This window comes from Gopherus evgoodei, chromosome 10 (genome assembly GCF_007399415.2).
Source record: "Gopherus evgoodei ecotype Sinaloan lineage chromosome 10, rGopEvg1_v1.p, whole genome shotgun sequence".
Classification (NCBI taxonomy): Eukaryota; Metazoa; Chordata; order Testudines; family Testudinidae; genus Gopherus; species Gopherus evgoodei.
Genome location: NC_044331.1, coordinates 32,329,858 through 32,342,954, shown reverse-complemented (window position 1 = coordinate 32,342,954; position 13,097 = coordinate 32,329,858). Strand labels below are relative to the sequence as shown.

General features: G+C 44.6%; 1 protein-coding gene across 2 annotated transcripts in view; it reads left to right on the top strand.

Annotated features, from left to right (window-relative positions):
• ANXA2 (annexin A2) overlaps positions 1-7,241 on the top strand; it is a 52,399-nt gene extending 45,158 nt beyond the window's left edge. The window contains exons 11-13 of one of the 2 annotated variants that reach the window (XM_030578489.1): positions 298-356; positions 2,164-2,286; positions 6,854-7,241. In XM_030578489.1, the coding sequence (XP_030434349.1) occupies positions 298-356; positions 2,164-2,286; positions 6,854-6,913 (242 nt within the window). In that variant the 3' untranslated portion in view covers positions 6,914-7,241. Of the gene's footprint in view, positions 1-297; positions 357-2,163; positions 2,425-6,853 lie in introns of those variants that run through there. The other variant, XM_030578488.1, reaches the window with a different exon arrangement.
• Positions 7,242-13,097: the final 5,856 nt, after the last annotated feature.

Here is a 13,097-nt window from a genome sequence, read left to right as displayed (position 1 = left end):
TTGAGGAGACCAAATACTTTATTTGATTTTAGGGAGCTGGGGTTACATTGCAAACCTTCCTTGATACAGTTACTTAAACATATTAACTTCTAGGTAACAAATGTTTCAGACACAAATCATTTGTCTCTGAGGTTTTGTTGGTTGGTTTGGTTTTTTGGGAGTGGGAAGCCATATCTTTCTGAAAACCCTCTCCTAGTTCAACTATCAGATCTATAAAGGAGGAATCTAAGCCTTTTTAGTTTGCAGATCTGAGTGTCTGCAGGATATTTAACCAATAATATGTTCTTCACTTTGCAGTCCAGTGTATTCAGAACAAGCAGTTGTATTTTGCTGACCGATTGTACGACTCGATGAAGGTACGGTGGACTAAAGAAGGTCTTGTTTCTTAGTACTGAATTCTTTTGCTCCTCTTCATAGCCTAATTCCATTTTAATCTTTAGTCTTCATTACGTCTATGATTGTTTAGATGGCACTGGAACGCCAACTGAGGGCATCATGGCTGGCCTTCTTCAAAAGAATGCCTTAAGAATTATATGCATAGAGAAACTAATCTAATGCATCTTGTCCATTCATGTCAGCAGACGTATTCAATGCAAAAAATAATAGACTAATGGCACCTGCTTGCAAAAGTAGAACCCACAACAAATGTTATTTCAAATCTTCTGTTGTCATCAAAGCGTAGAGTAGTGGTGAACATCAGTTAGCTTTTCCACGCTCATCTCTCATGTGATATTTTCCCTTAGGCCAGGAATGTATACCTTGAAGAAATATTAGTGTTCACTTTTTCCAGAATAAACTTAGTCTGGAGTTTCTGGGTTAAGCAGCGATTAATGTGGAGAAAAGTGACAAAAGCTGGAGTTACTTAGATAAGCTAGGAGTGCAGATGAACAAACAGAACAAAGCTTGACACTCAAATTAAGTACAAGCTATAGCCCAGTCCAATTCCCACTGAAGTGAATGAGAAATGTATCTGGCCCATAGGTAGGTAGGAGTCAGAAGAGACACCATGCACAGAATACATAGCAAGAGAAAGTGAGCATAGGAGTGGAGTAATGAAATTTTGGAAAGTGCATGACTACAACCCAGCAGTTACCAGAATTCTGGGATGTTAAAATGCAGGCAGTGAACACAAGTCACAAGAAATTGTTTTAGAGCCCTGTTACATGTTAGATCACCTTTGTGTCCTGGTTCGGTCACCACACCGTAGAGAAGGTGCCCAAGGATGAAACAAGGTTGATTGATAGAAGAGGAAGATTGTTTTATATAAGAAGACTATAAAAACTCAGATCTAGAAAGAGAATTATTAAGCAAGTATGAGTGAAACTTTCCAGATGCCAAAGACATTAGTGATGAGTCTCTTTGAACTGATAGTTTAATCTTAGGACTCAGACCCATGTGCTTTAAATGGGTTCCATGGAACGGTGTCAAATGGTTAGGACTCAGACTGACTCAGCTGTAACTTAAAATTGTTATAATGTTTGGGGGGATGCCCTTTGGAGACTAAATACTTTTTTAAATTGCTCCACTGAAATACAGTCACTGTCATCATTTTGGGGAGGTGACACTGAAGGAGAGTGCTTTTGCAGGTTCTAGAGTAACGGTTAATTAGCCTTCACTGAACAGAGAAACTGGGAATTAAACACACACCCACACCCCAGAAATAAAACCCTATTAAAACAGAGCACTAAATTGCATGCAGTGCTCTCCCCGTGGGGAGAGAATGAGAGACCACATGGGACAAATGTTAGCCATATGGTATAATGCATTACTGGAATGTTCTTAGATAAGGTGATGAGGGTGGGGTAAGAACTGTAGATTAGAATGAATAGAGAGCAAAGCCAGTACCCTGCTACAGTGCCAGTTCCTGCACGAGCTCCTGGTGTCCCAGTGCTGGTGTCTAAAGATATAAATGTACTGCTTCTGCTATAATGGAAAATGCTCAGTAATATATTGACCAAATGGAGGACAGTATTGTTTGGAAAATAAGCTTGATCCTTAGATTTTTAGGAGGGTGTTGTGAATGCAGAAAGGGGTAATTGGTTGTGATCTTTTCCTGCAGCAATGTACAGCTCATCAGTAGATTCTCTCCCTCCTTACAAGACACTGGTTATTTTGTTTTTTCACTTCACCGTACTCCAGCTCTCAATGTAAATCTGCTTTTAGGGCAAAGGAACCCGTGATAAGATCCTGATCAGGATTATGGTCTCCCGCTCGGAGGTTGACATGCTGAAAATTAAGAGTGAATTCAAGAGGAAATATGGAAAATCGCTCTATTATTTCATCCAGGTAAATCACAAGGCTCCTTGTTATAATCATTGTATGGGATTTTCAGAAGCACTCAGCATTGGTCTAATTGCACCCACTGAAGTCATTGGGAATTTTATCACTGGCTTCAGTGGGAGCAGTTAGGGAGCAGTGCCGAGCGATTCTGAAAAATCCCACCCTTGGTTTTTAGGTGCTGTACACTCAGATAGTCTAGCCAGCAAAATTATATGCAGATTTTAGGCTGCATATGCTGACTGTGCACCAGGCTGGGGGAAAATGTCCACATCCCTGGGGTAAAGCTCGGTCTTCCCAGAAAGCCAAACAGAGGGGAAAAAAAGCCACAGACAGGCTTGCTCTGGAGCTGCCCAAGGAAGAAGAGATCATGTACATTCCTGCCTGATTCCAGGCTGTGCTGTCTGTGGAAGTTACTGTAGGCCTAGAGCTAGAGTAACTGCTGTCTGTGGCCCATGAGGAGTGGGGGGAAGATAAGTCTCTAGCTATTCTTTCCCTTCATAAATATTAGATGGAGAACTGGGAACTTTGTTTCCCTGGTTACTGACCTCGCAGCAGCGGCTCGTGCCTCTGATCACCAGATATATTATGGACACACACACGCACACCTGTCGTCATGTTATGGACACACACATGTCACCATGTAGGAGTCTCAACTTCCTTCTCCCACCCAATATTTGTATGAGTGGTGCCTGGCAATGGGGTGAATTGAAATCAGAATCCTGAGTCCAACAGGCCCATTCTTTTACCCTCAGTGGAATGCTGAAACAAGATATCCGTTCTGGGTGAAGTGGCACCTTCTGAGATGACTTATGCTACGCACCATCCACCCATGCACCACCCACTCCTGCACTATTAGTGCACTCTCCTACAGCATTCTCTGAGACTCTGGCCCTGGGAAAGAGTTAGTCCTGGGGGCAGCATAAAGCTGAAATAAGTATGTGGGTACTCTTTTCCAAAAGGGGGAGTACCCTCTCAGAGTAGGCAATGGTGGTCCCAGCTGTGGAGCCACCCCAGAGACAGTTTGGGGCCAGATAGTCCTTTACATGTTGTTGTTCAGTGCCCATCCAGTTTTCAATACAGAGCGAGCATTGATGTTGCTGACTACATCTTATGCTCTTGGTTCATATACAGTGGGAGTTTCCCTGTCCCTCTTTACTAGCAGAGAGAGCAAACATCTTTCATTTACACTGAATCTCCTAAGAAAAGGCCATATTGTTATATTGGGGAGTGACATGCAATGTATTCCATTAGGGACTAGATGGATATTAAACTGGTTCACACAAGGATTCTAACCACCACTTAGATACTAAACTCTAGCGTTCTGTTATGGCTGTGTATTCTGGCCAAATGCCCATAGCAATGGAACACAGTCTGCTGAAACTCCCAGTTCACTCTACAATAGGGCCCAAAATATTGTTAGACTGCACCAGCTCTGCAATAGTTTTACTGGGTTGCCTCAAGCAAGTCACTTACTTTTTCTGTGCCTCTGCTCCCCATGAAGCTAGAGGATCGGAAAAAAGGAGGTAACACTATCCATCTGGTCTATTTAGACTGTAAGAATGTTAGGACAGGAACTGATTCTTACTCTGCGTATGCATAGTAAAGATCAGTTCCTGTCCGAAAGATCTTACAGTGTGTTAGTCTATGGGATTGTCTATGCTTAAAATGCTGCGGTGACTCAGCTGTGCCACTGGAGCGCTTCAGAGTAGAGACTGCCTGCTCTGACAGGATGGATGGATTCTACCTCACTGAGAGACAGTAACTAAATTGATGGAAGAATTCTTCCATGGACCTAGCACTGTTTACACTGGGAATTAGGTTGGCTTAACTGTGCTGCTGAGGGGCCATGGATTTTTCACACCCCTGACTGACTTAGTTTAAATTACCTAATTTTCTTGTGTAGACCAGGCCCCTTTCATGAATGCTGCATTGTTTTCTTACTGATTGTATTACAAATAAGACCAGGGCTCTATCCAGTGTTCAGGAAAAGGGAAAAGCAGTGCAATTCCACATCCTTTGACTTAGAATGGTAGAAATGTTTTTTGTGTTTTGCTTAATTGAACCAAATTGGAGAGTGGATGGGCAGATGAGGGTTTGATAAAGAAGCCTTTCTGCCAGGAGATTACTGATTCAAATCTACTCCAGGTTGGCAGCGATCAGAAGAGGTTAGTGAATAGCCAATAGATGGTAACCATAGGACAGAATTGAACCATGTCCCTTTGCGCTCTGCCCTTAGGTTGTTAATTTTATACCAAGTCCCACTTTTATCATAGTACATGCCAAACACTATAGAAAACTTCAGCCTACAAATAGGCCTGGTCTACGCTACACGTTTAAACCGATTTTAGCAGCGTTAAACAGATTTAACGCTGTACCCGTCCACACTACGAGGCCCTTTATATCGATATAAAGGGCTCTTTAAATCGGTTTCTGTACTCCTCCCTAACGAGAGTAGCAGCACTAAAATCGGCATTACCATATCGGATTAGGGTTAGTGTGGCTGCGAATCGACGGTATTGATCTCCGGGCGGAATCCCACAGTGCACCACTGTGACCGCTCTGGACAGCAATCTCAGCTCGGATGCAGTGGCCAGGTAAACAGGAAAAGCCCCGCGAAATTTTGATTTTCATTTCCTGTTTGCCCAGCGTGGAGCTCTGATCAGCATGGGTGGCAGTGCAGTCCCAAATCCAAAAAGAGCTCCAACATGGACCGTACGGGAGATACTGAATCTGATTGCTGTATGGGGAGACAAATCTGTTCTATCAAAGCTCCGTTACAGAAGACGAAATGCCAAAGCGTTTGAAAAAAAAATCTACAGGCTACCCAGTGCTGCGTGACAAGCATAACTGGAAGCCAGAGACTCAAATGGACGCTCAGGGAGGGAGGGAGTGGGTACTGAGGACTCCAGCTATCCCACAGTCCCCAGCAGTCTCCGAAAAGTGTTTGCATTTCTTGGCTGAGCTCCCAATGCCTGTATGTTCAAACACATTGTCCGGCATGGTTCAGGGAATAGCTCATCAATTTACTGCCCCACCCCCCCCCACGTGAAAGAAAAGGGAAAGAAATCATTTCTTGACTTCTTTCAATGTCACCCTATGTCTACTGAATGCTGCTGGTAGACGCGATGCTGCAGCAGTGAAGAGAAGTATCTGCTCCTCTCCCCTCCCCGGTGGCAGATGGTGCAGTAGGACTGGTAACTGTCCTTCTTATCAACCCGTGAGTGCTCCTGGCTGGCTTCAGGTGAGGCTGGCCGGAGGCGCCTGGGTGAAAATAGGAATGACTCCCGGTCATTCCCAGTAGATGGTACAGAACGGCTGGTAACTGTCTTCATCATAGCAACTGGGGGTTGAGCTTCAATCAGCCCCCTCCCTTTCATGTGAAAAGAAAAGATTCTGTACTGCAGTGGCATGCTGGGCTCCTCTCCCCGACACTGCTTAATGTCCTGCCTGGACTGTCATAGCACCGGGAGGCTGCCTCCCCCTCATTTTATGTCACTAAAAACTCAGTGTTTCTTATTCCTGCATTCTTTATTACTTCATGACACAAATGGGGGGGGACACTGCCACGGTAGCCCAGGAAGGTTGGGGGAGAAGGGAAGCAATGGGTGGGGTTGTTGCAGGGGCACCCCCCGTGAATGGCATGTAGCTCATCATTTCTGCGGTATCTGACACAGAGCAGCTGTACTCTCTGCTACACTGCTTCTCTAGTACATTTGCCCCATATTCTAGGCAGGACTGAGTCTTTTTTTAGAAACCATAAAGGAGGGATTGACTCGGGGAGTCATTCCCAGTTTTGCTTTTGCGCCCCCGGCCGATCTCAGCCAGGGGCACCCATGATAGCAGCAGATGGTACAGAATGACAGATAACTGTCATCTCATTGCCAAATTACACTGGCAGCAGATGGTACAGAACAACTGGTAACCATCTCTGCTATCATGCAAAAGCAAATGAATGCTGCTGTGTAGTGCTGGAGTATCGCCTCTGTCCATGGCATCCAGTACACATACGGTGACTGTAAAAAAAAAAAAAAAAAAAAAAAAAAAAAAGAAACAAAAAACCCGAACGGGCTCCCTGTTTGCCGTGGTATGGCGTCTGCCAGGGCAATTCAGGGAAAAAGGGCGCGAAATGATTGTCTGCTGTTGCTTTCCCTGAGGAAGGAATGACTGACGACATTTACCCAGAACCACCCGCAACAACGATTTTTGCCCCATCAGCCACTGGGCTCTCAACCCAGAATTCTAAGGGGCAGGGGAGACTGCGGGAACTATGGGATAGCTATGGAATAGCTACCCATAGTGCAACGCTCCAGAAATCGACGCTAGCCTCGGACCATGGACGCACACCGCCGAATTAATGTGCTTAGTGTGGCCACGTGCACTCGACTTTATACAATCTGTTTTATAAAAAAGGTTTATGTAAAATCGCAATAATCCCATAGCGTAGATGTACCCATAGACTCCTACTTGAACTTTGTCCTGCAAGGCCATGGTAGAGTGTAGTCACCCTGGGACATCATGTAACCTTCATTGCTTCATAAAGTTTCATTTTAATTTTTCATCCCTCATTTTGCAGCAAGATACAAAGGGTGACTACCAGAGGGCGCTGCTGAACCTGTGTGGAGGAGAGGATTGAAAACTGTGACCAAAGAAATCCATGTCCACAGATGTGCTTTTCTGCTCTTCATCTTCCTGTAATCCTCGAAATCTTGTAATCCTCGACTTGCCTAGCTAACTTGAATTTGCCTCTGTATTTGCGAGACTGATGGTATTGTTTGCTTTCTTGTACTTCTCTAGATGACAGTGCATTGCTTGGCTTTACCAAAGTTCTTATAAGCAGAAGGTCAGAAAAATGACCATTCCAAGGATAAAGAGTTGAAATGTGTTTGTGAAAGACTCTGCCTTGTTATTATAAAGTTTCTGTTAAAATACAAATAAAACTGAATTTTTACTTTAAGAAATCAGGTCGTTCTCTTGGGTGCATTGTTTCATAGCATAGGTTGGTGTGTCAACAACTGAGGGTTTTTTTCATTCGGTTTCAAATGCCCCTCTTGAGCTGGGAGCATTCAGTGAGTAATTCTTATCTTGGCATTTTTCTTTTTCTCTTTAACATGTCCATGTCTAATATTAAAGAGGAGCATGCCCTATTTTTCAGATTATTCTTAATTCATTTAGGAAGAAAACTGTCCCATACTGGATTGCAGGCAGAGCTACAGTCAATGGTTAATTTCCTGGGTATTCTTGATCTGGAGGCTCTTTCTGGCCTTCCTTCTGGTCCCCTTTGACACACTTCAAGTGGTAAAATTAAATCTAGTAGTGTAAACTGCCGAATGAGTAGGCATCAGAAACCAAATCATGTTAGTATCTACATTTTATCAAATCTGACTTGTAATTAATTAATAGCTAAATTTCCTCTCTCTGTTTTCATAAACGTTTGTAACTCACTTCCCCCATCCAGCAGGCTCTGCTTTATATCAGTTCTAACATTTTCTAAACTGTCAATGTTGCAACCCAATTGTCAATAAGTGCGATGGGTTTCCAGTCCTGATGGAGATTCTGGACCAGATTTTCTGAACAGGGAGCAAGGACTACTTGTGTCAGAATCAGGGCATCAATGTAAGGATGTGAGGTTGGGGGTCACAGCTAAATGAGAGGCGTAGAAAGGGCCTAACTCCAGGAATGCAAAGTAAAACATTTGGCAGGATGCACAGTTGTAATTCGGGGAGAGGGGTGTGTCACTGAGGGGGCCCTTCGGGATTGGGGTCACTGGCTGTCCTGCTCCTGACATCTGGGTATCATCCCCTCACCCCAAGTGGGACCGAGCCCAGCTGAGCCCAGAAACAGAATGAACAGTCATGTGGCCCCCCCACAGAACAACTGCCCCAATGGCGGGGGGGCAGGGGAGGGCAAACATTTCCACCACAGGGAACCACTCTGTAAAGCAGCCACCATGCTCACATGGACAAGGGGGAAAGTTGAGGGGTCAGGGGAAGCATTGGAGGGGCTGTCGGTCACTGCTTGGGGAGCAGGAGAATGGGGGTGTCAAGGACTGGGGAAGGGGGGAATGTGGGGGATTAGGGATAGAGCTCTGCATGGAAAGCAAGGGTTGCTACTGAGACTGGGGGCACAGCTGGCTCCAGACTGGGAACGGGGGTCCTGATGCTTCACAGCTACCTTGCCAGGGGTAGCTGCTCTCAGCCCCCAAACACAGGCGCAGCAGTGGCTGCTCCAGCCTCTCCAGCTCCTTCTCTTGCCTCCATGCCCAGCAGCCAGGCGGGGCCTGAGTCACCAGCCCAGCCCTGTAGCACTCGCAGTCTCTGTCCTGGGGCACAAGGGAAGTTCTGAGCAGCACATTGTGACGTGCAGTATGTGGAGGTTGCTGCACAGCCGCATGGTTTGCAGGGAATGCTGCTGTGACATGAGGGGGCCAAAGCACAGCTGCCTGGCACTTTGAATATGACAGACCTGAGCTAATGCCTAAAAGGAGCTGGGGCCCTAGCCTGTCCTCCTGCTTATCATTAGAAAGGGGCTATTTCCATCTTCCCAGTGGGAGGCGCAGCACTCTTCCAGCCTTGGAAGGGCCTATGATAGCAGACTTTAAAAACAGAAACACTTTGGGCTCAGAAAAGCTATTTTCTAGCACTGTTTTAAGGTTTTCATGACACATTTCGGGCCTCATTTTATCCCTCCCTCTCCAGGGCCCAATTCCTTGCTTCGGATGCTTCTCTTCCTACCAGCTGGAGTCTTTTGTCCTTTATACCAGGATAACTACATCTGTGCTAGGGAGCCGTACCACTAACTATATCGGTAAAAAATCACAGCTCTTACCTACCCTGTTATACAGATACAAATCTGTGTAGGCAATGGGCTCCAACCCTGCAATGATGCACTGGGCCCCTTGTGGCCACAGGAAGCTCTATAGGGAAGGGAACCCCAGTATGTATCTCAGTGCAGGCTCTGGGCTTAACCCTGTATACTGTTTGGATGCTGTTATATACAATTACACAGTGCTCAGCAGAGAGGCCCCAAGCCTTGTGTGTGTATTTGCGTGTGCGCCTGGGGCGGGGAGGGGGGTGTAAGACATAAATAGTTGTAATAGCTGCTAAGGGAGGACTTAGGCTCTCCTGTGTCCCTCAGATGTTACCTGACCTGTAGCCTTATTGCAAAGGCTGTTCTACTTCCGGGAGATAATTTAAGATTTTTTTTTTTTAAATTGACCATTCTGAAAGGCGACGATGCACCAGAAACAGTAGCCCGGTTCACATTGCTGTTAAAGCATGAAGCGTTTTTTTCTTGCTGCCATACAGTTAGCTTTACACAGAGCTGATGATTTGGTGTGGAAACACTGCAACTACCAAAATTCAGCTGCAATTTCGGCATCCACATGCACAAATGTAATAGTTTTTCAGGAGCACTTCCAATTTAGTGCTTGATGGAGCATTGTCATTGACACTTGTTTACAAAAACACCTTTCCTTCTAGATTTGTACATTAAAACTACTTGCCGAGACAGCAATTCATTAACTTAATATAATTAGATAAATCAGGTCTATAAACTTTGCTTTCTCAAATGTGGTCCTCTAAAACAAATCAGATGGCAGACATTTTTCCAGTCAATGGAATGAGCAACTAGAATTTGATGGCTAACACGTTCTGCTTCACTGCAAGAGGATATTCAAAATTCCCCTCTCTGGAATTTCCATTTAAGTCGTTAATGAGAAGCAAAGTTAAATAAACCTATGTGAATTAGAAGGCCAGTGTCATTTTGTCTGAACATGGAGCAGAAATAAAAGCAGTCATGAAAACAAGACCCCCACCCATTTCAAAAAGGCCAAGAACCAACTGCCTCAAGCATCTTTAGTTTAATGCAGGTTTTCTTTTCCTAAAGCACCTTTCTCAGTGTTTGACTGAGGGGAAAAAAAAAGTCCAAGCACAATCAGACTGTAGTATAAAAAAGCTTTAATTAAATATATAAAAATATTTTAGCTTCCTTTTAAGTGCTGGTATAAGTACAAACCTAAAATGTTTGTTTTAAATCATGCTGTTCATACCTCCACAATAGTTCCTTGGTGAGACTCCAACATTGGTGACAAATTTGCAAAAGCTGTTCCTCATCCTACATCTGATCCATGCAATGCAGAGTGGGTCTCTGTCCCTAATGGACTTATGACAAGATTAGGCCTCTGTGAGATTTGAGAGTTAGCGTTGTAGGCTGGGCGATGCTGCAATACACTAAAAATTTCACTCTCTTCAAGTCCGGTACCTAAAACACACGTATAAGTGGAATTGTAATTTTTTAAGCAGTATAGTTTCGAGCCCTATTTTATTAAAACTGGCCACTACAACATTTGCCATCCACTTTGCTTGGAAGAGACATTTAAAATACATCCTTGCAAATCTGTGCCATCCCAAGCATAGACAAGGCCTGGTTGTCATGGCCTTCAGAAGTTAGTCAGCAGAGCATTCACGCTGTAGTTCCCCTCCCAATGGTTCACAAAGGCCACAGAGAACCCAAAACACTAGCTTAGCAACTAATAGTTCTTTGCAGTTCAACAGCCCAAACTGCAGCACAATGAGGTAACATCTTCTGGGGGGTGTTTGATTGGGGAAACTGAGGTCCTCCAAGAGCAAGTGGGTTAAATGGAGATAAGGAAATCTCTAGTGCTCTTCATTCTGCCCTGTACCTTTCTCTGAAAGCCATCCACCCCTCTAGCTAGCCACAGACCTTACCAGCCCCTCGTACTATGATAGCTGAGCACGTCACAGTTGTCAATGTGTTTATCCTGTCGCTACCCCTGTAAGGTAGGGGAGTGCTAGTTTCCCCATTTTATTGAAGGGGGATTGAGGCACGAAGGGGCTAAGTGATTTGCCCAAGGTCCCACGGGAAGTCTGTAGAGGAATAGAAAACTGAACCTGGCTTTCTTAAGTCCAAGGTTAGGGCCTTAACTGTGGTGGAGGGGGGACTAGCCTTCCTCTCCAATTAAAATACCAATTTCCCTAAAACCCCACAGGTCAACCATCCTGCCCCTTCCCCTTCCCCAGCCATATTAGAGGACAGATGAATGGATTTGAAATGTAGGGCAGGAAAAACAAGTGTATTGTGACCATGATACAATGCATTATGTCACAATGATCATATTCACCTCGAGAGTCTTGTGTTATGTGCTTTGTCCACAAAGCCAGACCCAAAGCTCCTGAATGAAATTGGTGGGCAGCAAATCTACCAACCAACCTACAGGTCCCATGGAATAGGCAGGGTTACAAACTGAAACGTGGTAGGGCTCCTCAGAGAGCGAGCCACATGGGCAGAGCTCTGTGAGTGTATAAAGGCTTTCGCAGGCGGGTTCAACCATCAGTAGCCCGTTCCATTGTCTTAAACTATTCCTCTTGCTCTTAAAGCTGAGGTAAACACATGCTGTCCTACTCACAGCATATAGTGTACTCAAGAGCTTGTTACACAACAGAGTGCGTTTTGACTACAACATCCTTGGGGCAGAGCTAATGGCATCTTATGTGCTGGAACAGGGCTGAGCACAACAGTGTGCAAGTCCTGCCAGGCCTCTGGGTGCGACTATAACATGTTTACTAGTAATAATGATGATGACATGTAGCTGTGCAGGCAACATGGCTAAAGCAGTGGCTCCCAAACATTAACAACTCGAGAACCCCTTTCACAAAAATATCTAATCTCATGAAACCGTGCCTAAAAAATGACTATTTCCAGGGATTTGCTCCCTTACTGGAGCATAAATTATAGAGGCAGTCATCTTGGAAAGAACTTGTTTTTTTATGACATACTATTTATTATTTATCATTACATTATTAATTTTATTATATTATGAACATAGCATCTCTTCGAAGATCACTCTTTTGTAGCTCATATCACTTTGATTAAGCCTCCTACATGTTTCATCACGGAGTACCAAACATGAAACAGCATGAAGGTATTTAAGAAGCCAACTCAATTAAAGCGTTTCTCCAACAAGCATTTGGGTCTTAAGCAGTCCAGGCAAACAACACAAAACTACAACAAAGCTTAAACTGCCAGGAGGTCGTGGGCCTTGGGCTGCCAGCCCCCACGGAGCTTGGGCTGCTGGCCCCCCACTCCTGGGGTCCCTAGGGATGGCTCTGTCCACCATTACAGAATTTTTTCCAAGAACCACCCTGATATATTTTGCCAACTCCCAAGGGTTCATGAACCCCAGTTTGGGAACTACGGCTCTAGAGGCACAGGTGGGACCAGACTACAGCATTGCACGTTACTGATACAGCCCTTCCTTAACACGAGCAGTTGTTCTTAAGTCCCATCTAGGTAAAGATACTGCTCTATAAGTAAAATTTAAGCATATTGGTTGAAATCCTAGGAAAACTCCCATTGATGTCGATGGGGCCAGGATTTATCCATGATAGCAGTTTTTTCTCACTGTGTTTCTTTCACAGATAAACAGTCAGGCCAATTTTCAAAGATATTTAGTCACCTGGAGATGCAGCTAGGCACCCAATGAGATTTATCTGTATCTTTAGGTGCCTAAGTACCTTTGAAAATCTGGCCATCAGGCCTTACTCTTTCAAGCCATTGCTCAGGTGACCAAATGCTTGTCTACACTGGTCTACAGGAGTGTGAATACCAGGGCGTGGCAAAGCACTGCGCTGTAACGCCCCCATGTGGATATTGCAGGCATCAACTAAAAGGGTCCTTGTTTGCTTTAAAATAGTTCTCATCAAACATGATTACATTAATAAACTATGGAGTAGGAACCTTTCAGTTTGCACCCAAGGGTGTTACAGCCCAGCATTTTCATGTGCACTGCTATTCCCACC